Source organism: Myxine glutinosa, chromosome 5 (assembly GCF_964187855.1).
Source record: "Myxine glutinosa chromosome 5, kmMyxGlut1.1, whole genome shotgun sequence".
Lineage (NCBI taxonomy): Eukaryota > Metazoa > Chordata > Myxini > Myxiniformes > Myxinidae > Myxine > Myxine glutinosa.
Genome location: NC_136265.1, coordinates 166,129,755 through 166,154,544, shown reverse-complemented (window position 1 = coordinate 166,154,544; position 24,790 = coordinate 166,129,755). Strand labels below are relative to the sequence as shown.

The window sequence follows — 24,790 nt, the reverse complement described above, 5'->3', positions numbered from 1 at the left end:
ACTTATTTCTCCCCATCCCAAAGAGAGTTTTCCAGAGGGGAGTGGTCAGTGGTCTGAACTACAACCTCGATGCTCTATTTTTTGATATGTGTTGGGCTCAGATCATTCTGGAACAGTCATGAACAGGCTTTGTGTGTGCGGCAAGCATTGAATTCAGTAGTGGAGCTTGTATTATTACTTTTTGGGCGAACCAAGATGGCAGATGATGGTGTCAACAACATTCAGTGTTGAATCTCCAGTCCAGTTAGTATAGAGATCAATGGTCGGGGCACACCTACCACAAAAAATCATACATTAGAAAAAAAAAGTAAAAAATCCATACATTAAAAAAAAAAAGTAAAAAATTCATACAAAATTCAATTAAGAAGCAAAAATCTGAAACCACAAACCACAAATACAAATGATGAAACAAATCCATACATTAGAAATACAAATTAAAATGAAGTAAAAATACAAATACGTCAAATACAAATGAAACAAATGAAGTAAAATAAAACCCATACATTAGAAACCACAAACACGTATGATTACCTTTTTAAACAGTCGCTTCTGCTGTTTCTCACTAAACTGAAAGGGAGGAAACCCGATGTACTTGAGGCATTTTATGCTTATCGTGTCCCCCGCAGACTAACGAACCAGAGCCAAGATCTACTGTAATCTATATACCCCAGATAATATGATAACATGACTCTTCCTGTCACTCCCTTAGGGTGGTTGTACTAGTTTACTAAAACTGAAAAGATAGCTTGGTCCTGGTCATTGTAATGGTCCTGTGCATGCAGCCACCTGTCTTATGTGGCCATAACAACATGCAAGTGCCACTGTGGTAACTGTCGTGCAAAATGATGATCACAATGTGACCCTGAGAGTGAGAGTAGACCTTTGTCCTTCCCTGCAGCTTTTATAAGAAAGTCAAGATTCGACAGAAATCTCATCCAATTGAATCCCCGAAGCAGGAAGATGATTTTCTGGGACGTGTGGTAGTCTGGCTGAAGGTGAGAAACGAAGCGAGGTAAATCATTGTTAAACAACTACTAATCATGTGCTACCTTGTTGTAGTTTATATTCTCCAGTGATCCGAGGCTCATGGAGGAGCTTGTACCGACATTACATGCAGCATAAGGATGTTTGGAGTTATCCTTGTAATTTTAAATGAACATTATTAAACTAGAATGGTACAGGTGGAGCGCATACCTCATTTTGCCAGCCAGGTTTACGTTTTGTATTGTTTTGTATTGACACGAAATTTTTACCATAGGAGCGCTGCTTCCTGTAGAATTTTTAGTGATAATTATGAAGTCATATGTCACGTAGTATGGGAGCCATCTTGGAAAAATTTTGCACCGCTATAACTCTGAAACTGCTCCATGGAAAAAATTTAAACATGGCTCATGGTCAAGTACTCTCCATGGGGAATAACATGTTAATGATGATGTCATTGGTGCCTTGATTATGATGTCATAATTTGACAAGTACAATGCTTGATCTGATCAGTATGAAAAAAATTGAGGGTCATCTATGGGTAATTTTGTCGACAGAATTAAATTGATGACATCATAGGTCATGTGGTTCAACAGCGATGTTGGATTGAACATTGAAAAAAACCTCTCTAGAACAACTGACCAAATCGATGCGAACCTTTACACACATGTTCCTCAAGCCTTGGAGATACAATGGTGATCACGAATAAATCATAGGTCACATGGTCTGGAAGCCATGTTTTATCAAAGGAAAAAATTAATAATTATTTCTCTGAAACAGCTGAGCCTATCAAAGCAAAACTTTCCAAATATCATCTAACACCATTGCTTCATACAATGTGGAAATGATGATGATGTCATAGGTCACGTGGCATGGCAGCCGTCTTGGATAGAAAAACGAACCTTATCCGATCAACACGAAACTTCGCACACCTTATCCCCTACCCAATTGGAGCCAGAGTGTAAATTTATGATGCCATAGGTCGCATGGTTGAGGAGCCATATTGGATCTAAGCGAAAATCTTTGGAAACCTTCTTCTCTGAAACCCGTTAACCGATCAATGGGAAACTTTAATTGATCAACTACATATGGGAAATATAGTTTGATAAAAGTGATGTCATCAGTCACTGGTCTGGCAATCTTAATGGATCAAAGAAAAAAAACATTTAAAAAAAACAGAAGAGTTGGCTCACACCAAGTCCTTCTCAAGACTGCGTGGGGTAGGTATTCTATGAATACCATGTAGTAGTAAATTATTAAATGGTGTTTATACTGCAAACATTGACCATTAAGTACAGGGAACATGGACACAGGAGGAAGTTATTTGGCCCATCATACTTGTTCTCTAATCAACATGTTGTTGTGTAAATGCATGTTGTAAATATTTATATATTTTTTCATTGAATATATGTAAAATCTGTATCGTATGTAATATGTTCACCGTAGGAGCTAAAGAGTCCTTCACATGAAGCCTGGTACAACCTAAAACCACGATCTCTACACTCGAACGTTTTTGGAGACTGCAAGCTACTCACAAGCTTCATCGCTCGTGTAGTACGAACCGCATCTTCGCTCACTCGCTTGCAATCCCAACTTGCAGTCATCTTGCAATTGTAGCCATTTGTCTTATTGGCCATAACCCCATTCTGGGATGAGTTTCTCTGATCCTCTCAATGCTATAAGATCCTGTTAAATATTCTCAACTTTGTGACCATGAGTTGCCTTATTCAGGCTTCTCTACGTGGTCATAAGATGTGGCCCCACTACCAGGGTTACTTAATGGCAGCACCGCTTTCTCAGCCCTGTTATACCCTTGTCCTGCCAGCTTATTCCTCTGACACTCTATTCAGGGTGACCTTCCAAAATCTTGGTCTGGCAAGTAAAATCTAAACATTTCCCATGTTTCTTGACTTCCTATGCAAGATACTCTTTGATGTGCCAAACCTATTCTTTTCTTTTTTTTGTCATTTCATAACCTTGTCATGTGTTGAGTGGATAGGACAGTTCTGTTAACTCTAAGCTTATGCTGCCATTGTTTTTAGTAGATACGTTTAAAATGTTTTGTTAAATTTTCAAGCATTATTATTTCATTATTATGAAACATTATTTCAAGCATTATCAAACAAAAAAAATAAAATAAATAAAAGGCTGTTGCATATACATTTGATACATATGAACAGAAGCTGTCAGGAATAGAGGAGGAGATGGAAAGAAATATGCTATATGTATGACCTGAAAAACACAGGAAGACACACATGTGTTTTAGACACCAAACAAGGACTTACATCTATACATCTATACATAAAACATTTTTTTTTTTTTTTTTGTATACAAGATCGAGGCTCGTGAAAGAGCGAACATTAATCACACAGAAAGACAAACAGACACATAAAACAAATAACATCGGGAGCGGTAGACAAGATGGGGAGAGAGGGGGAAGGACACAAACACAACATTTGAGAGCAGGGACCGAGAGACATGGAGACATGGAGAGATCTGTGGGAGGGAGAGGGCTTTGGGGGGGAGGCATGTGAAGGGGGGGAGGCATGTGAAGGGGGGGAGGCATGTGAAGGGGGGGGGGGGGGGTGGGAGAGGTATAAACATATGGACACTGCCAGGATTTCCAGGAAATAAGTTGGAATTTCAAACAAGGTGGATCTGGGGTGAATTAGTGGGGGTAGAAAAGATCAAGGTTATGGATGGGGGAAGATAAGAGATGGTGGTGAACAGCTGTTTTAAAGACCTGGAGGGAGGAGAGGGATTGAAGGGAGTGTGGGAGTTTGTTCCACAGGCGGGAGAAAAGAGGAATGAAAGAGTGAAGGTGAGCAGAGAGCCGAGATTTCGGCAGTTTAACCATCAGAGGGTTGCTGGCAGATCTTGTGCGACCTGTAGGAATATTTGGGGGACAGAGCACAGAGAGAGCTGGGGGAGCAAGGCCGGAGAGGAGTCGGTAGAAGACAGAAAGACCACCTACCTGCCTGCGGTGAGTGAGTGAAAGGCCCTCAGAGATAGCTTCATCACGGGAGATTCCAATGATTTTGAAAGCTTTGGATTCAACAGCGTGAAGCCGAGCCAGGTGTGAGGCAGGAGCACCAGCCCATAGGGGAGAACAGTATTCCATTGAGCTGCGGATGAAAGCCTTGTATGTGGTGAGGAGCTCAGGTGTGCCGAGGAAGGACTTCGCACGACGGAGGATGCCCAGTCGGCGACTGGCTTTGGAGGCCAGCTTGGAAATGTGGTTTTCCCAAGAAAGATCATGGCAGATAGTGAGACCCAAAAGCTTGAGTGACAGAACTTCTTGGAGAGGATTGTTGAGAAAGTAGATGGGAGGGTTGTCCAGTCGATCTTTTCGGAGAGACATAGTAAGAGAGTGAGATTTGGCAGGATTGAAAGACATGTTCCACTTGTTTGACCAGTCTGTGATTTTGTCCAGGTCTTCAGAGAGTGAGGAGGCTGCAGACTGCCGATCTGAGGGAAGAGGAATGGAGCGGCAGAGAGTGGAGTCATCAGCAAAGAGATAGAGAGGATTTTCCAGAGAGTCAGAGAGATCATTGATAAAGACCAGAAAAAGCACAGGGCCCAGCACACTTCCTTGGGGAACTCCAGCCTGAACAGGAAGGGGAGATGAGAGAAATCCATTCAGGGCCACACGTTGACTACGACCAGAGAGGAAGTCCGCAAGCCATGCATGGAGATTTCCATGGATACCATAGGAGGAGAGTTTGGTGAGCAGAGCTGGGTGCCAGACCGTATCAAAGGCCCTTGATATGTCAAGGGAGACAGCTCTGATTTCCTGTTTGGCATTGAGGACCTCCATCCATTGTTGAGACAGCAGAAGCAGCATGTCCAGAGTAGAGTGACCTGGTCTGAAACCAAATTGATGATCAGAGATCAAGCCATTGGAGAAGAGGAAAGATTTCATATCCGAAGCAATGATGGATTCCATGACTTTGCTGATAATTGGGAGCAGGCTGATTGGTCTGTAGTTGCAAGGATCTGTTTTTGCACCTTTTTTGTGTAAAGCGGTAATGTTAGCTGATTTCCAGGATGCTGGCAGATGACCTTGAGCAAAAGATAGGGTGAAAAGAACAGAGAGAGGGTGAGATAGAGCGGCAGAGCAGGATTTTAGGACCCGTGGGCTGATGCCGTCTGGTCCAGTTGCAGAATCAGAGTCGAGGTTTGACAAAAACTCCTCCACCTTGTCAGGAGAGAAGGACACAGAGTCCAGGAGCAGTTGGGTTCGACTGGGAAAGGTGGGAACAGAGAGAGATGGGTTTGGGACTAAGGATTTCGAGGCGAACACAGAGTTGAGGCATTCGGCTTTGTCACGTGCGATGTCAACTGTGTGGCCATTTGAGGTAAGGGAGGGGATGGAGGGGGAACAAACACCAGAAACGGATTTGACCAGACGCCACCAGGATTTGGAGGAAGGAGACAGGTTTGAGAGTTCATTCTTGAGTGAGGAGAGATAGTGCTTCCTGGCACTCCTGAGGGTAGACACACACTTGTTCCGAGCTTGGTGGAAGGAACTGAGATTTCCTTCAGTTGGATTAGCCTTCCAAGAGGCAAAGGCAAGTTGTTTCAGGGCAACTGCCTCACCACAAGATTCAGTGTACCATGGACGGGAGGAAGGGTAAGACAATTGAAGGCGAGATGGGATAAATCTGTGCATGAGAGAGATCAGTTTGCTTTGGAAGAATTCCCAGGAAGAATTGATGTCAGAGGCAGTGGAGATGGGAGACCAATCCAGACGATTGATGGCTGCTTGAAGACCGTCCCAGTCGGCCTGAGTGAAATGCCAGACTCGTCGACGCTGAGGAGGCTCTCTGAGAATGGCCAGAGAGATGTCCACTTTGACAAGCACATGATCAGAAGAACCGATTGGAGCAGAAGAAGAGCAGCAGACATTAGCAGGGAAGTTTGTCATAACCAAGTCTAGAAGAGAAGATACTCCATTGGCTGAGATCCGGGTCGGGAAATTGACAGATTGTGTCAATCGCAGTGAGTCACAGAAGTCCTTTGCTGAGGTGCCATGACTAGTGAGAGAGGAACCCACACCCAACCAGGTGGCATGATGACAGTTGAAGTCACCACATATGAGGAAGAGAGAGTTGGGATGAGTGGATAGAAGTTGGTCCATGTTGTCAGACATTGAAATGTAGATGGAGTCATCACTGTTTGGGGGACGGTACAGAACACATATGAACAAAAGGTGGGAGCGGAGAGGAAGCCGTAACCAGAGGTACTCCTGCGGGTGAGGAGGAAAGAGAGCAGTGCAAGGAGAGTGAGGAAGAGAGTTTTTGACAAAGATAGCCACCCCACCACCAGGCCGAGGCTCAGGTCTATCATACCGGAGGAGGGAGTAACCAGGAAGAGATATTAAGGAATCAGAGACATCTTGAAGGAGGAAAGTCTCTGTTAAGCAGATCAAGTCTGGATTGTCAGAAGCAACCTGTATGGAGAGATCAGTCAGGTTTGAGCGAAGGCCCCGGATGTTTGAGGTCCATACCGTTAATGAAGAGAGAGGGGGAGCATCGGGTACAGGACAGGGGAGGGGAGGAGTAGGGTAAGATGAAGGATGAGAGGGGGAGGTAGGGAGAGCAGTTGATAGTGTTTCAGATGTTGCAGAAGAGTTCCAAGAAAGGGAAGGATGAGGAGGATGAAAGGTTTGCTGGTGAAGGGATGCGGCACAGTGAGGGGTTGTTTGAGGGGGGGCAGAGGAAAGTAGAAGGTTTGGGGGGGTGGAGGTATGAGATAGAAGGGAGACGAAGTGGGGAGGAGGCGGCTTGGAGGAGGAGGGGGGAGGAGAGAGAATTGGAGAGGAATGGTATGGGGGGAGAATTGAATGGGAGGGATTGGGGGGGAGTTTTGAAGGGGAGGAGTGAGGGGGGAGTTTAGGAAGGGAGGGGCAAGTGGGGAGTTTTGGAGGGAAGGGGAAAGGGGGGAGATCAGGAGTGGAGGGGCAAGGGGGGGATTAGGAGGGGAGGGGCAAAGGGGAAGTTTAGGAGGGGAAGGGCAAGGGGGGAGTTCAGGAGTGGAGGGGCAAGGGGGGAGTTTAAGAGTGGTGGGGCAAGGGGGAAGTTTCGGAGTGTAGGTGCAAGGGGGGGGATTTGGATGGGAGGGGCAAGAGGGGAGTTTAGAAAGTGGATGATTAATGAAAGACGAACATTGATAACAAATTGGGTTTGTTGTGATTTTCAAGTTAGCAATCCGGTTCAGGATGATGGAGGAGGGATGGAATGAATGTGAATTTAGACCATGTAGTGAGGGAGACGTATAAGATATTGAATTTCTTTTTTTTGAAGTGGAATGAGTTGGAGAGGAAATTGAGAAAAGCCTTTTAAATAGGAAGAAAAACAGCGTGTTGTAATATACCACTGAATAAAAAACAGAAGGGGAAAGGTTAAACATATTTAAAAATATTTAAACAGAACTATGAACAATCTTATATGCACAAAAATACCAACGGGGGGAGAGCCGAGATGGACCACCACGAGTCACGTGAACAGGGCAAACGGTGGATGGCAAGGAGATAATGGGGGTGGGGCGAACAGCACACCTGGACAGAAAATACAGGATGAGACAACAGTACACGTGGAGAAAAGAAAATAAATGTTGTTGTTTTTTTTTGTTTGTTTTTTGGGGGGGGGGGGGTGGGGATTTAGAACGTTAGACAGTATTATGTTCGGGGTAGAAGGGAAAAAACCAAGAGCCAAGCAAAACACACTTAAGTTAACAAAACACCGACGGGGGTACAACTACAAGGCCACACACGATGAGCAGAAAACGATTAATTAATTAATTACGAGTTACAGGAAATTCAAACCAAAACTAACTATAATCAAACAATATCACATGGACGATAAAATAACGAATTGAAATTTGACAATCTATCTGGGGAAATGGGGGAGAAACACGTGGTCGAAGAACGAACGAACGAATAAGAATGAATAAACGAATGAGCACAGAGAAGGTAGTCTTTTTTTTTTGTTTTTTTGAGTTGAGATTTACATAAGGAAGTAGGCTTTGGGGTGGAAAGACTGCGAAAACAGAGAACGAAAGTTATTGGATCACAAACGACAGGCGCTGAGAGAAAAACAAAGCCTCAAGGTTGTACAGTGTACACTGTACAAGACCTCGAGACGACACGAATTAACGCGATTTTCAATACAGGTATGAAAGATTTGCACCGAAAATCTTTGACGGGACAATATACGTACATACACCATAAAAGAAATACAGTTATAACGAAAATACAAATTGGAACAATGCCTTAACTTCGATTTCGATGGAGAGCGTGGAGATCTGCGAAAAAACGAACCGTCACCAGCAAGACCGGAAACGGAAGTCGATTAACCGGAATATTAACTTTATTAAATTAACCGGAATATTAACTTAGAACACTTAGAACATCTATACAGACTTAGAACATCTACACATAAAACATAAAAATATTTTAACTTTGGAAAACGAAGTGGATGGAACACATCAGCAGAAGAGCAGATGGACAACAGCATTGATGGTATATGGAGACCAATGGAAGGTGGCCGGAGTTGAGGAGAGCAACCTAAAAGTTGGAGCTAAAGATAAATTCGACAAATATGAGGGAACAGTGAATTTCAAGGAAAAGACGAGGGACCAGAACATTTGGCATGACCATCCTCACCTTCATGCAACAGTAGACTGATAACGGATTATGATGATTACATATGGATTGGTGTGTGTCGCTGGTTATCTCCATATGCGGGTTTCAGAAAATGGAATGCAGCTGTCCCAGGTCTTAAAGTATCCACCTTCGTGTGTGTGTGTGTGTGTGTGTGTGTGTGTGTGTGTGTGTGTGTGTGTGTGTGTGTGTGTGTGTGTGTGTGTGTGTGTGTGTGTGTGTGTTTTTATGTATATATATATATATATAAATATATAAATATAAATATATAAATATATATATATATAAAACAAGAACAACTTGCACAGCAGATGGACATATATATATCATATGAGTGTGTGTATGTGTTTGTGCAAGTTGTTCTTGTTGCCTATCGCCACACATGGGTGGGTTTCAGAATATGGAGTGGAGACCTACCAGGTCTCAAAGTATCCACCTCTCAAAGTGTGTGTGTGTGTGTGTGTGTATGAGTGTGTGTATGAGTGTGTGCACGTGTGTGTATGAGTGTGTGCACGTGTGTGTATGAGTGTGTGCACATATGTGTGTGTATGAGTGTGCGCATCTGTGTGTAAGTGTGTGTGCATACAAGTTGCTGTTGTTGCCTGCTGTCTCCACACATGGGTGGGTTTCAGGAGATGGAGTGGAGATCTACCAGGTCTCAAAGTATCCACCTCTCAAAGTGTGTGTGTGTGTGTGTGTGTGTGTGTGTGTGTGTGTGTGTGTGTGTGTGTGTTGGCTTTCAACCCCAACTTGCATGTTCTATATGTTGTGGGGTAGGTAGGAGAGGAGTGTGGCAATTTAGTCCCTTGATAAAGTACAAAATAATAGATTACAATACTGTACTGTATTTATCATTTTCAATTTGAATACATGAATGGAATGTTGACACAACACTAACTGGATCATTCAAGCTTTCCGAAATGGTCTGATATCACGTCAAGAATCCTTCGACACATTTAAAACACCACAGAAACGCCCGGGGTGTATTCCGTTAGCAAGCAGCTTACTATCGCTTCCCAAGCCAGTCGTTCCCTATCAACCGCTTCACAAGCTGCTCGCCCAGCCACTCGCAAGTGCGTGGAGCAAGCGATTAAGATTAAGAGAGGTACTTGGTTACTTGATCATTATGTTAGCAAAAATGGCCACTGAAGTCGGATCACTGATCTCTATACTAACTGGACGGGAGGTGGGGGTGCTTAACGGCGGTTATGAAGCCACCGGAAGTGTACTGGCGGCCATATTGTTTTCCCCAAAAATTGGCTTTCTCCACTGATCTTGACAACAGACCAGTGGCTTTCTCGGAAGACATTAACCCAATGCGTTGGTGCTGCGGATACGTGTGCATATGTGGGAAGATATGGGTGCCCTGAGAAGAATGATTAATGTTTCTAAATTTGGCCGCTGGCCTCGGATATGTCTGGGATGGTTGCTCGGACGCGGCGTTTTTGGCGAACAGAGTTATTACCTCCGCCACCAAAGGTGGATGGAGGTTATGTTTTCACCCCTGTCTGTCTGTTTGTGAACAATATATCTCAAAACATTGTGGACGGATTCGGACGAAATTTGGTGCAGATGTAGCGTATGTGACAAGGACGAAATGGTTAAATTTTGGTGAAGATTCGGATCCGGCTACTAGAATTTGTAAAGTGATTCTTCGAGACAGCTCAGGTCCATCAATCTGTGGGGAACGTGATAAGCATGAAGTGGATCAAAGACGTGGGGCTTCCTCCTAATTTGATTAAATTTCGTGTTAAGCAACAGTATCGATCACTGTTTAAAAAGGTAATCATACGTTGGACAGAATTGACTCAATAGTTTGTGGTTACGATAAATGTTACTTCCGATAGGTATGTTCCACGAAACACCATGATAACATAAATTGTATCCATATTGATCTGGATCGATAGAAATCTATTGGGTAACAGACTGAGAAGTATATATGCACCGGCCTCCAGTCGGAGCGTTTTCCTTTGTCTTCATGTGCAGTTCCTCTGTGTCAGATGTTGGACGCAGCTCATTTGCGTCATTGCCTTGGCTGCGTGCTTGTCATCACATCAGCCAGGAAGCCCCACAGCTCTCTCATAACCATAATTCTTCAGGTTTATGACCTAGTCCTAGAGTCTATCGAGTGTTGGTCTGTTTTTTGCAAATTGCTTTGTCTTTGTCCCTAAATCTCAATTCCCATTTGCTTTCAGAGAGATACCACGCTCACCAGGCAAGGTCGATCTTCACTGGGCATTTACATCTCGTTGTTGGACAGGATGATGTGGAAAGATTCGGCATCCAAGGTGTGTTCTTTTTACAACGTCGTAGGCACAATTTCAAATTACAGTAATCGTGGGTTTTCATGTAGGTGATTATGTTTTGTGATTGTATTTAGGTGAGTTGTCACAAAACATAAAACTACATGACTGATCCTCATCAATGATGTTCACCACCCAAGAAAGGGGGATACCAAGCCAATAGGTACAATAATATTTGCTTTTATCTGGAGTTTTTTTTAAACCTGGAAAGCCCCTTATGGATGAAGCCACAACAATTGCCGCAACCAGGAAGAATTGCTTCCTCCACCAATTGCTATTCGGATTTGGAAAAAGAGAGCTCTCACTTGAAATGGTGGAGGTTTTAAAGTTACTACAGTGCAGGACAAAGACGACTAATTTATGCAAGTAATTTATTCATACGCTTGAGCAACTGCAATTTTCCTGCCTCCAAGTATGAGTGGAAATAAGCCTGGTTTTGGCTTAGCGGTTAGGGTGCAGGCTTGGGATCCTAGGATCCTGGGTTTGAATCCTGGTCGATCGCTGAATTAACCCCAGGGGGGTTGACTCGGCCTGTCATCCTTCCGAGGTCGGCAAATTGAGTACGCTCACTGGTAACTCCCTGTATGTCACAAGAGGTGACCAACAGGGTTGGCGGCAGGAAGGGCATCCGGCCATAAAACATTGCTTCAAATAGGGCACCACGGTGCCCAAAAAAGGCCAACCCCCGCTCTGTGGGGAAAAATGGCCCCTAAAGGCGGTTCCAAGTATTCACGGAAATGCCACCTGAAGAGTGGATCAGTGCATTGTAGTCGGATCGCATCGGAATCTTTCATCGTAGTCAAAATGCATTTCGACGTATCTCAGATATTCACTTTTTGGCGAACTTCATTGGAGAGTAAGTTGGAGAACTTCAAAGTATGCCAATGAAAACTTGCTCATTAGTATACTTTGATATTCACACTGTCTTAAACACCTGCTCCGCAAATTGTTAACCAACAATGGTCTAGGTATTGACTTAGTAACCAGGTAGATTTTCCTGTGATTTTTGTTGAGCTTTTATATATGCGTTACAAGTGCGTACAAGTAGTCTTCCGTTTTAAATGCTACCTCAAACAAATATTTTCCAGCCGGGCAACAACTGGGCGAGAGACATGTGAGATAATCAAGACAGGAACACGTCTTGACATTCCAGATGAAATAAGCGTGTCGACTCATTTCCCCATCTGGACCTCTGACCCCACTGTTGTGTTTTTGGCCAACATGGCCACCTTTCATGGCCTGGCAGGATTAGTAATACAAACATTCCCATATCTGTATCATTGTTTTTTCCAGACAATTCCCGGCCTTCTCTCAAGGCCAGGCGTCACTTGCTATGTGTAGAAATGATGAATAGGTTAAACAGAATGTATGGCTTTCAACAAACAAGACTTGACACCATTGCCAAATATTTGCGCAATTTGCTAGGCTTGTTGCATGAAGGACTGTGCATTATTTGAACTGAATCAAGGGAGCAGATGCAATCTGCAGGAACTGACCATGATTCTGACTTTAGGCTTGGTGTATGAGCCTGTGCATGTGTACTTGTGTTTGACTGCAGGCTGAAGATCTGAAGGAGCATAACACCGCCATACTTTCTGACTATGCTGTTCACTTGGATCTCACACCATTTCAGATATGCCTTGCGTAAGTTAATTTGCCATGACACTCTGCCGACACAGACATGGGTTGTCATGTTTGGCACTCCCGTCTAAGCGCATAGCTCATAATGCTGGGGTATTCTGATCTGATCTCACATACGATGTTGTTGTTGTAGATTGTCTTATGTCTTTGTAACTGATGTAAAAGAATGAATAAAACCTCCTTCCTGAGCCTTAGATTTCTGGGAAAAAGTTTTGCATTGTTCAAAAAACTCAAGCCACACACACCTGTTATTAGCAGACATCATAAACTGCTCTCCTAAATTGGCAAAGCACTGTCACAGATAAGATTTCAACTAATTGTTACATATTACCTGCCCAAACCCCGGTTACGATGCACCTCAGAGTCTGGAGCGGGAACACGGCAGAAAGATTTGTTTTTTTGTCCCCCGTCGCACCGCGGAGCGAAAGGGGGACTATGGTTTTCCCCTCCGTCCGTGTATGCGTGCGTCCGTGCGTGCGTACGTGAGTGAGTGCGGGCGTGCGTGCGAGTGTGCGTGCGTGCGTCCGTGCATAAGCGAAGGACCGAATTCTAATTTGGTGTGTGGGTGCAACCCACGTCAAAATCCCAGATGGCCGCCGCCATGTATATCTGACGCCATGTATGTCTGAACCTTGTGAGCTGAATATCTTGAAAAATAAGCGAAGTACCAACTTCTGATCTGGTGTGTGGGTGTATCTAGGCATAAGGAAGAACGCTATTGAAAATTGGGTCGCCACGTCAAAATCCAAGATGGCCGCCGCCATGTATGTCTGAACCTTGTGAGTGGAATATCTTGAAAAATAAGCGAAGTACCAACTTCTAATCTGGTGTTTGGGTGTATCTATGCATAAGGAAGAACGCTGTTGAAAATTGTGTCGCCACGTCAAAATCCAAGATGGCCGCCACCGTATATATGTCTGAACCTTGTGAGCGAAATATCATGAAAAATAAACGAACTACTAACTTCTAATCTGGTGTGTGGGTGTATCTGCGCATAAGGGAGAACGCTATTGAAAATTGGGTCGCCACGTCAAAATCCAAGATGGCCGCCTTGCGTCTCACTTTGTCAACTCACATCACTTCAACGACGGGGGACCTCGGCGTAACGCTTGTTGAGTGTTCTTATAAACCATGGTAAAACCACACCAATGCAATTGTAGAACAAAACAAGTAATTGTATTAATAACTCTCACATACACAATAATAACACTATTAAAGAAAGTACAATGAAAATATCACTTGCATCAAATGAACAACACATGTGATGGTACCATAATTCCCCAATGCTCTCAAAGCAAGGAACTCACGATACGCCAAACGTGAATGGGATGTAACATTCCCCAAAGTCCGTGCACAAATCCCAATGCGGTGAAGGTCGAAATTGTGCAGAACGGCAAAACAACAGGCAGGTATTGGCGCGGCTATGGATGAGGAGTTACGAGGTGAGAGGTCGATATGGGAATTGAGCCGATATGGAAACCAACGGCAATTCACACGGTGAGGTCGATATGGGAATCCCAATGACAAAACAAGATGCACCAAGCAGACAGCCTCTTCAAGGACAAAATGGCGTATCGGCCTGTAATGGAGGCGCTGCTCGGACAGAGGAGGAGGACACAAAAATGTTAACAACAATATTACCTGAAACAAAATCCTACAAGTATATAATAACAACAAAGGGGGAAGTGATGGAACCGTAACATAATGAACATTTCCTCTACAACTCAAACTTTTGATCATGACCAGCTTTAATAATTGGGAAGATGGGCTAGTACCGGCTTCAGGGTTTCATTAGCAGGAATTGCTATCTGATTATAGGATAGTGTTTAGGACAATACTTCAGTTTCTGCTACCTAATGTCATCAGTGATTGTTTGAGTACAGTCTTGAGGCAAGTACAATGCTTGATCCGATCAGTTTGACCTTTCTTGAGCGTCATTTACACAAAAATTGTATGAGAATTTAATTGATGACGTCATCAGTTATGTGGTTTGGCAGCCACATTGGATTGAAAATGAAAACCTTCAAAATTCTTCTTTTCCAGAACGGTTTACTAGATTGATGCGAAACTCCACACACATGATCGACTAGCCTTGGGGCATAAAGTTTGAAAACAATAAGAAAAACTATATATTTAAAGTTTTTGGATCTGCCTGATGTGATCTGATGAAATCTGATTTGATGAAAGGAATAAAGTTTGAAAAAAAAAAAGTTTGAAAACGAAAACGAAGTCATAAGTCACATGATCTGGCAGACATATTGGATTTAATGCAAAAACTGCATAAATGAAGTTATTGTTCTTCTCCAAAAGCACTGAATGTATTGATGCAAATTTTTAACCATATGTTCAACTACCCATGGGGATATAACATTGAAAATAAAACGCCATCAGTCACATGGTTTGGCAGCCATATTGGATTTAAGGAAAATATTCAAAAAATGGTTTCTCTGAAAGTGCTTACCCTATTAATGCAAAGTTTTACAAATATCATCTCACACCATTGCTGCATATAGTGTGAAAATGGTGACGTCATAAGTCACGTGGTTAGGCAGCCATCTTGGATAGAAAAACAAACCTTATCCGAAACAACATGAAACAAACACCACACAAAATACACCATAGAAACACGTCTTGGCGAGGATCTGCAATCTCTGATTGCTCTTTCTTGTTATTATTATTATTATTATTATTATTATTATTATCCATTGTTGAAAGAACAGAAGCAGCATGTCCATTGTAGAGTGACTCGGTCTGAAATCAAACTAATGGTCTGAGATGAGGCTGATGGAGAAAAAGAAGGATTTGATGTCAACTGTGATGATGGATTCCATGACCTTGCTTCCATGAAGTAAGTTGATAGGTCTGTAATTAAGGGGATCCGTTTTTGCATCACGTTACCTCCACCACCAAAGGTAGATGGAGGTTATGTTTTCATCCCTGTTTGTCTGTTTGTTTGTCAGTGAACAGGATATCTCAAAAAGTTGTGGATGGATTTGGACGAAATTTGGTGGAGAGATTGGGTATATGACAAGGACGAAATTGTTCGATTTTGGTGAAGATCCAAATCTGGATGTGGATCTGGGAATTTTTTTAGTGATTCTTCACCATTGAGTGATAGGGCTAAAACCGATATATGGCAGGATATCTCAAAAGGTTGGGACGGATTTGGACGAAACGTGATGGATAGGTTGGGCATCTGACAAGGATGAATTGATGTAATTTTTGTGAAGATTCAAATCCAGATCCACATGAGATAATTTTTTTTAATGATTATTCACCATTGAGTGATCGGGTATACACCGATACATAGCATGATATCTCAAAAAGTTGTGGATGGATTCAGACGAAACTTGGTAGACAGTTTGTGTGTGTGACAAGGACGATATCAATTAGATTTTGGGGAAGATCTGAATACGGATCCGGATCAGAGAGTTATTTAATTTGAAGTGATTATTCACCATTGAAATAAAGGGCCAAAAACGATATACTGTATACTCGTAGCATATTTCATACGGTTGTGAACGACTTATGACAAAACTTGGTGGATGAGTTGGTTAAGTGACAAGGACAAGCCGACGAGATCTTGGTTCATGTCTGAGTCCAGATCTGACCGATAAGTTTGAGACAAAACATAAACTGTTCAGCCCGGCGGAAGTATGCTCTCTACTGAGTGCCGTTCTAGTTTATGTAATGCGGTGAGGTTGGCTGACTTCTGAGCAGATGGAAGATGACCTAAGGGCAAATTATAGGGTGCGCACTGCAGAACGTGGAAGTGAAAGAGCAACAGCACATGTTGCACATGTCAGGACATGAGCTGACGTTGTCTGGGCCAGTTGCAGAATCAGAGTTGAGAGATGCCAAAAACCTCTCCATCTTATCAGGTGAAAAATACACCGAGTCTAGGTTGTCTTGCAGAGATCCACGGCAAGTTTTTTAAAACAATTAAGTTGACAAGTTACATTTCACATTTTGTTCTATAAGCCTTCTCAAAATGTTCTCTGTTCCTGTGGCATGTGCAGACGCTGGCTTCTGAGCAGCAAATTCCATGCCGACAGACCGATACCTATATCATACCTCCACTCTCTCCTGGTGTCCCTGAATTCCAATTTCCCAAAGGAACAGCTCTCTGACCAGGTGATACAAGAGCTGTAATTATTTCGCCAATATGGTGTAGATATGTATACATATATATGTGTGTGTGTGTGTATATATATATATATATATATATATATATATACGTATATATTGAGTATAAAACAAACTCGAATATGTCCACAGAACCTCTCAGGCATTGGAGGCAATTAAATGTGGTGCGCATGGCGCTAATGTTATGTCACCATTATTAGGTCAGAAGGATCATTTGTAATCTTATTCTTGTGCCCAACTACAACTCCACCCCCTGGTTGGTGTGCAGCCAGGTAGAGACAATGTGTTGGTGTAGGGCAGACAGCTTCATCTGTTATGGGACGCCACCCGTCTTGCTGCCCCACCGAGCTCGAGGGTGTATTTTAATCATACATGTATATATATATATATATATACAGTCATGTGAAAAGGTAAGTACACCCCATGTAAAGTTTGGACTTTTTCAACATATTTCAACATTCAGCTATTTGACCTTCATTTCAACAATATTGAGAGATAAAGGTGATATAATATAACAAATATCATGAAACATTTACATTTTGTAGTCCATTGTATAATTTAAATAAACATAAATGCAAATTTCGCATGTGGAAAAAGTAAGTACACCCTTGGCTCTAATAGGTGGTTGTGCCCCCTTTGGCAGAAACAACCTCAAGAAGGCGTTTCTTATAACTGTCTACCAGTCTCTGACATCGACTGGGAGAAATTTTTGCCCACTCCTCCATGCAGAATTATTTCAGCTGTGCGATGTTTGAGGGGTTTCTTGCATGCACAGCTCGTTTCAAATCCCCCCACAACATCTCAATGGGATTTAGATCCGGGCTTTGACTTGGCCATTCCAGAACCCTCCATTTCTTTCTTTTCAGCCATTCCTTGGTGGATTTACTGGTATGTTTAGGGTCATTGTCATGTTGCAAGGTCCACCTTCGGTTGAGCTTCAACTTTCCAACAGATGGCCTCACATTATCTTCAAGCACGCTCTGGTACAATGAAGAATTCATAGTGGATTATATGATGGTGAGCTGCCCAGGCCCTGATGCAGCAAAGCTGCCCCAAACCATGATATTTCCACCACCATGCTTTACAGTTGGTATCAGGTTCTTGTGGTGAAATGCTGTCTTTGTTTTTCGCCAAACATGTCTTCTGGTACTGTGGACAAATAGCTCTACCTTTGACTCATCTGTCCAGAGCACATTGTTCCAGAAGTGCTGGTCTTTGCCGAGGTGTTCATTGGCAAACTTTAGTCTTGCCCTGATGTTCTTTCTGGACAGCAAAGGTTTCCTGCTGGCACACCTCCCATGTAGATCAAATTTGTGCAGCCTCTTTCTAATGGTAGACTCGCGCACTTTGACATCAACAGTGGCATGAGCTACCTGTAGGTCCCGTGATGACATTCTGGGGTTCTTAGACACTTCTTTCAGCATCTTGCAGTGTGCTCTCGGGCTGAACTTGCTGGGCCAGCCTGGCCTGAACAAGTTGGCAGTTGTTTGGAATCTTCTCCACTTGTAGATGATCTTCCGAACAGGCGAATGATTGATTTCAAATTGTTTGGAGATCTTTTTAAATCCCTTCCCAGACTCATAGGCATCTATAACCTTCTTTCTGATGGCCTCAGAGAGCTCTTTTGATCTAGGCATGGTGACGCCGCACACTTCAACAACAAAGAGCAAACTAAACGAAATGTCTGAGGTTTAAATAAGACAGGTTCCTCCAAGATCCTCTCTAACGATGTTCTAATCATTTGCACCTGAGCTGGTGCACCTGATTCTAATTTTAGGTATTTGAAGCAGTGATACATGTGGGGGTGTACTTACTTTTTCCACATGCGAAATTTGCATTTATGTTTATTTAAATTATACAATAATTGACTACAAAATGTAAATGTTTCATGATATTTGTTATATTATATCATCTTTATCTATCAATATTGTTGAAATGAAGATCAAATAGCTGTATGTTGAAATATGTTGAAAAAGTCAAAACTTTACATGGGGTGTACTTACTTTGTCATGTGACTGTATATATAGATATATATAGATATATACAGTATTAGTGAAGCATGCTTGCAAACGGCAAGCAACTACTCAAGTGCATCGTACGTGCAGATATAATAAATGTAAGCTTTATATGAGTAATGAAGTGGTTTACGAAAGAGCTTTATATATTTGACTAACAAAAGTACCCGTCGCTTTAATGATGGATTTTATCGAAAGACGGTATGTACTACTTCAAAAAACGTTCTGCTATATTCACTCTATCATTTGCCAGAGATCATCTTCCATTTGCCTGAAAGTCAGATAACATCACCTTCATCAACCATCCTTGCTGATTATATATGGCCTGAGCAAAAATCACTTCTGCTTCACTGCAAAACTCAGTGTTGGATGCTTTGGTTTGAACCTCTGCTTAAAATGACTGAAATAAAACATTTTGAAAAATGTGATTACTCTCACACAGATTTCAACATCACCGTAATGCATATTATTGTTGTGAAATCAAGTCGAGACCTCGTTTTCCAGATATGAGGCTTTATTGAAATCTATCTCCACAGACCCTATAAGCACAGAATAAAGAATAATATTAGCACTACATTAAAGATTATATGAGCTTTTCTTTACCCATAAGCAAGCAAATAATCATTCCCTGTCATACCTTACTCAAGCGTCCGCTCACAAAAGACAGAAACGAAAAACCAATCTCCTCCTTTATTCTACAACCTGTTATATTCTCTTCTCAAGGCCATTCCATCGAATCTGTAATTATATACTGAAATGCTAGAAGAATCTTTACTGTAGTTGCGGCATCAGGTAGACCATGACTCAAATTTACGGCGGTTTTTGGATGTTGTGAAGAAATACAGACTGACCTTCAACAAGGATAAGTGTAACTATTCCGTCAAAACAGTGGATATCTTGGGGTACACCATGACCGGAGGGGAGATACTACCTGCCACCGCTCGGCTGCAACCTTTGCTCGAAATGGCCCCTCCCATCGACCATGTGGCATTGCGCAGAGTACTGGGATTGTTCGCCCATTATTCCAAATCGATTCCAGAATTTTCAGAGAAAATAAGGCCATTGGTGGAATGCAAAATATTTCCACTGAACGTGGCCGTGAAGGCTGTGTTTCAGCTATTGAAAACTGACATAGCTAATGCTGCTGTGACCTCGATCGACGAGACTATTCCTTTTATGATCAAGACAGACGCCTCGGAATGTGCTATAGCGGCTACCCTAAATCAAGCAGGAAGGCCAGTCGCTTTCTTTTCTCAAACACTGTCTGTAAGTGAAAAGCGACATTCTGCTATCGAGAAGGAAGCATACGCAATCGTAGAAGCCATCAGACGGTGGCGCCATTTCTTCTAGGGAAACATTTCCAGTTAATCACGGACCAGCAGTCCGTTGTGTTCATGTATGATGGACGTCATATGCAGAAGTTTAAAAATGAGAAAATTGCTCACTGGTGCGTATAATTAGCTGACTTCAGTTTTGACATTGTGTATAGACTGGGGACGAGATAATCTGGCTGCTGATGCGCTATCGCAACCTGTCTGTTCAGGAATGACCACTGGCGATTTACATGATATTCATGAATCTGCCTTTTTCTATTGATGATGTCCGGCGTCATTGTAAAACATGTTCCGTGTGCGCCAAAGTAAAACCGAGTTTTTATAAACCGTCTATAGGAACGCTGATTCATGCCAGAAGGCCATGGGAGTGTTTGAACGTGGATTTCAAGGATCCGTTGCTGGCGGCAGGGGGGCGCCGGTACATTCTTTCTGTTGTCAACGAGTACTCCAGATTTCCGTTTGCTTAGCTGTGCGTTGACATATCTTCGGCGACGGTGATTGAATGTTTGCGGCAATTGTTCTTCCTGTTCAGATATCCAGCCTTCATTCACTCCGACCGAGGTACGGCCTTTTTGTCTCGAGAGATTAAACAGTTTCTCCAGGATCGAGGTGTCGCCTCTAGCCGTACCACAGCGTACAATCCTCAAGGCAATGGCTTGGTGGAACGATATAATGGCAATGATCGACCGTGGATCTGGAGAGCCGTGTCTATGAGCTTGAAGTTGTGCGGTTTGCCTTCACAGCAGTGGGAGCGTGTACTGCCTGACGCACTGCACGCAATCCGGTTGCTATTGTGTACTGCTACAAATGAAACTCTGCACGAATGCATATTTCACTTTCAGCGATGTAGTGCCAGTGGGCGAGTGTTGGCCTCTTGGTTGGCAGAGCCCGGTCAGGCTCTCCTGAGATGAGTGGTCAGATAAAGTAGATATGAGCCGTTGGCGGATCGCGTAGAAATTCTAGAGGCAAATCCAGATTATGCTCATGTTAGGCTGCCGGATGGACGTGAGACTACTGTATCAGTTCGCCATCTCGTGCCTTGTGGCGAGGGAGATCAGTGGGCTGCTGTCAACAAAGGAAACAGATTCTTGGGTTCCCCTGTCAAAGCGGAGTCGCAGCAAGGATCGACCGGGGATAAAGTAATTGTTGATAATTTCAAGGTTACAGAGATCCCCTCGGTGTCAGGGAGCCCTCAAAAGGAGTGGACTGATGAAGATGATTCTCCTTTTGTGAGATCCGGGGACCCAGAAACTGAAGGGATTTATCGAATTCGTGCTGGAAGATTGTGCCAACCGCCAACTCGTTTTGGTTGGTAGAGCTTTGCTCTGTTGCTTGTTGCTTTCTTGTTTGTTTGCTAGCTTGTATTTTAACGGAGGGTTAATGTGATGAAATATGAAGAAGAAGATTCGTTGGAATGGCCTTGAGAAGAGAATATAACGGGTTGTAGGGTAAAGGAGGAGATTGGTTTTTCGTTTCTGTCTTTTGTGAGCGGACGCTTGAGTAAGGTATGACAGGGAATGATTATTTGCTTGCTTATGGGTAGAGAAATGCTAGTAGAATCTTTACTGTAGTTCTAATATTCTTCTTTATCCTGTGCTTATAGGGTATGTGGAGATAGATTTCAATAAAGCCTTATGTCTGGAAAACGAGGTCGCGACTTGATTTCATAACAATTATTAAGTTGTTTAAACTTTTTTTATTAGGCTGGATAAAAAAAAAATCCTGTTTATCATCGCCGCCCGCCCCATAAAAGTCGTCCGCCCCTAAAAAAATCTTTTCTTTTCTTTTTTTGCTCGCGAAGTCAGTAAAATCCGTTCCCGCTTAGTGGAACAGGTTCGAATTTTGTATGTGCTCGCGTACTGTCTGAGCCAAGTTACATGTGCGCGACAGTTTGATAGAAAATGCCGTTCGTTGTTTGCCAAATTCGGTGAACGTCCAGTGTTCTAAAGGCCTGGGTTGGTGTCAAAGTGCCAGAAAATATCACTCTAGATGAACTGTATTATGAGCTCGTGTCGGGAACGCTTGATGGTAAGAAATATAACCGTTTTAATGTACGTTGTTGTTGTTATTGTTGAATATTTAGTGTGTGAGTTTTCCCCCTCACTCGCCATTTACATGGACCGCAAGCTTTTGCTTCTGATAAATGGGGTGTGCTCTTCCTTATTTTATTCATAAAGAATGGTGGGAAATATTGGACTCCAGTTCTGTTCGAAACTAAAATCTGTCGATATATCTGTACTGGGATCCCAGATCTGTATTTCTAGTTTTCATTCCCGGGTGGTTCAAAATTCCAAACCAAATCCAGACTTGGAAAAAACAGAATTTCAGTACAAAACACTGAATTTGATCTGAGACTGATGAATACTTGCAATTATTAGTTGTGAAAGGAAGTGTGTGTGTGTGTGTGTGTGTGTGTGTGTGTGTGTGTGTGTGTGTGTGTGTGTGTGTGTGTGTGTGTGTGTGTGTGTGTGTGTAGGGAGGGGGGGGGTGCTCATTTTTTCAATGTACAATTTTTCCCCACATTTTTGTTGTTTGCACCTTGATGTTTGTTTGTGCCTTGTGTTTTCCCCACCTTTTTGTGTTTGTGTTTTGTTTTTTGCGTTTTTTTTTTTTTTCTTGTGTTTTCCCCACAGATGTTTCAAGTTTTCCCCACCTCGGCTTGTGCCCCGCCCCCTGTATCTCGTTTTCTTCCGCCTCTGCTCCTTCTTTCTCAAATCCACGTTCTCGCTTGGAGACTTTTCCCGGATTGTTTTTTTTTTTTTTTCATCGTTCTGTTTGGATATTGTTCGAATATGTTTAAACCGCAGCCGTGATGCTGACGCCCCCCCCCCCCCCCCAGAATTTACATGTTTTAAACGTTTCCCAGTGTGTACCCTGGTCAGAATAGGTACACCGTATCCCTGCGTGTCGTAAGAGACGACTAAGAGGGTTGGCGTCAGGAAGGGCATCCGGCCATAAAAACATTGCCTCAAAAAGAGAACCATGACAATTACAACTACATATGGGCAGGGTGCAGCCCGAAGTGGAGATCGGTTTCTGAGGTTTGGGACATGGAATGTGGGGACAATGACAGGGAGATCAGGAGAAGTGGTGGAAGTATTGGTCAGAAGAAGAGTGGACATATGTTGTGTGCAAGAGACGAGATGGAAGGGAAGTGGTGTGAGAATGGTGAAGGGAAGGCAGGGACAGAAATACAAGTTTGTGTGGCAAGGGTGCCCGGAGGGCATGAATGGTGTTGGTGTCCTGTTTTCTGAGGAGTTTGTAGACAGTGTGGTGAGTGTGACTAGAGTGAGTGATATAGTGGGGGGGCCAATGTTTTCCCGTTGAATTCAAATGTTAATTTGTGGACACTGGTTGGGTTGTCTTTAGGGATGATAGAAGTTGTAGAAAAAATATGTCTCCATTTTTTTCAAGTTCTTTATAGCGGCCATTTTGGATTATCAAAATGGCGTTTGTTGAAAACCGAAATTGTCATTATCTTGGCTTCTAAATGACCTAGAGTGTTAATTTTGGTGTCCAAATGTACATATTTGCGGATACTTAATCCAATAAACACACATTTATACACCTACATATGATCAAAAGGGTTCTTATGGCAGCCATCTTGGATTTTCACGCACTTATGCCAACACATATATATTTTTTTTTTCCATCATTTTCACTTTTCTAAATCACATAAAGGCTGGACTTTAGTGTTCAAATGTACACTTATAATGTCTTTGTGCAATATTTTTAGTTGGCAGTGTTCATTGTTACATTGAAGGATCTCCATCCTCCTCATCATCAGTGTTATCGATTCCCATGGGGCGCTCCTGACCCGTGTTACCACACACCTCTTCATCTGCCCCACACATACACATCTCAGAACAGTTGAGATGCTGAGACCTGCATGAGCAGTGAGACATGCATTGGGTCTTCTTGCAGTTACATTTGATTAGATGTGTGATGGCAGCTGGGGCTGGAGGGTCCTTGGTTGTGATGGGCACCAGCTGATCTCCTTCTGCTCTCCATCTAGTCCTGCGGCATAGCAGACCAATTGTTCAAATTGTTCTAAAAGCACCAAAATTGGCACACATGTAGATTAATATATTCTAAACATTTTTGGATATGGAGGCATTCAAGATTAGCCCTGTGGAAGATATGGCGGCCATTGTTCAAAATGGCCGCCATTTACCATTAGCGTCATTACATAGACTTCATTATGTGTCGTTAGTATGGTGCTAGATGGGCCAAAATTCCTTTTTTTTACATCAGAATTAACATCAATAAGTGTTTAACAGATATTTAGATGAATCTTCTCAAAAATGGCCCTCAAATTGCTGGCAAAATTGCAATGGAATGGTAGTCAAAATAATACACAGAGTACGGGGAGTTTACAGTATGGTCAGATTGTAGTTATATAGTCGACCAAAAGCCCAGTCCCAGTCAACCTCTGGTCCGGCAACCATCCAGCGCCTCAGTGCAGTTGGATTGTCTGTTGGAATCTTGAATGCCTCCATATCCAAAAATTGGAATTGGAATTCTTGGAGGGGGGGGGGGGTGGTCATGAAAAAGTGGTCATGTGGTCATGTCATGTGGTCATGAAAAGTGGTCATGTGGTCATGGTCATGATCACGTGGTCATGTGGTCATGATCATGACCTCTACACTCATGATCAATCACATGATCATGTGGTCATGTGGTCATGGTCACATGAAAAGTGGTCAT

General features: G+C 42.8%; 1 protein-coding gene across 4 annotated transcripts in view; it reads left to right on the top strand.

Annotated features, from left to right (window-relative positions):
• LOC137426779 (protein unc-13 homolog D) overlaps positions 1-24,790 on the top strand; it is a 101,702-nt gene that overhangs the window by 19,140 nt on the left and 57,772 nt on the right. For all 4 annotated transcript variants that reach the window (XR_013623615.1, XM_078779024.1, XM_068115650.2 and 1 more), the window contains exons 8-12: positions 899-995; positions 2,428-2,535; positions 10,840-10,932; positions 12,506-12,591; positions 16,608-16,722. Coding sequence is in view for 3 of the 4 variants with exons in the window: in XM_078779024.1 (XP_078635150.1) it covers positions 899-995; positions 2,428-2,535; positions 10,840-10,932; positions 12,506-12,591; positions 16,608-16,722 (499 nt within the window). In the remaining variant the exon portion in view is untranslated. The remainder of the gene's footprint in view (positions 1-898; positions 996-2,427; positions 2,536-10,839; positions 10,933-12,505; positions 12,592-16,607; positions 16,723-24,790) is intronic.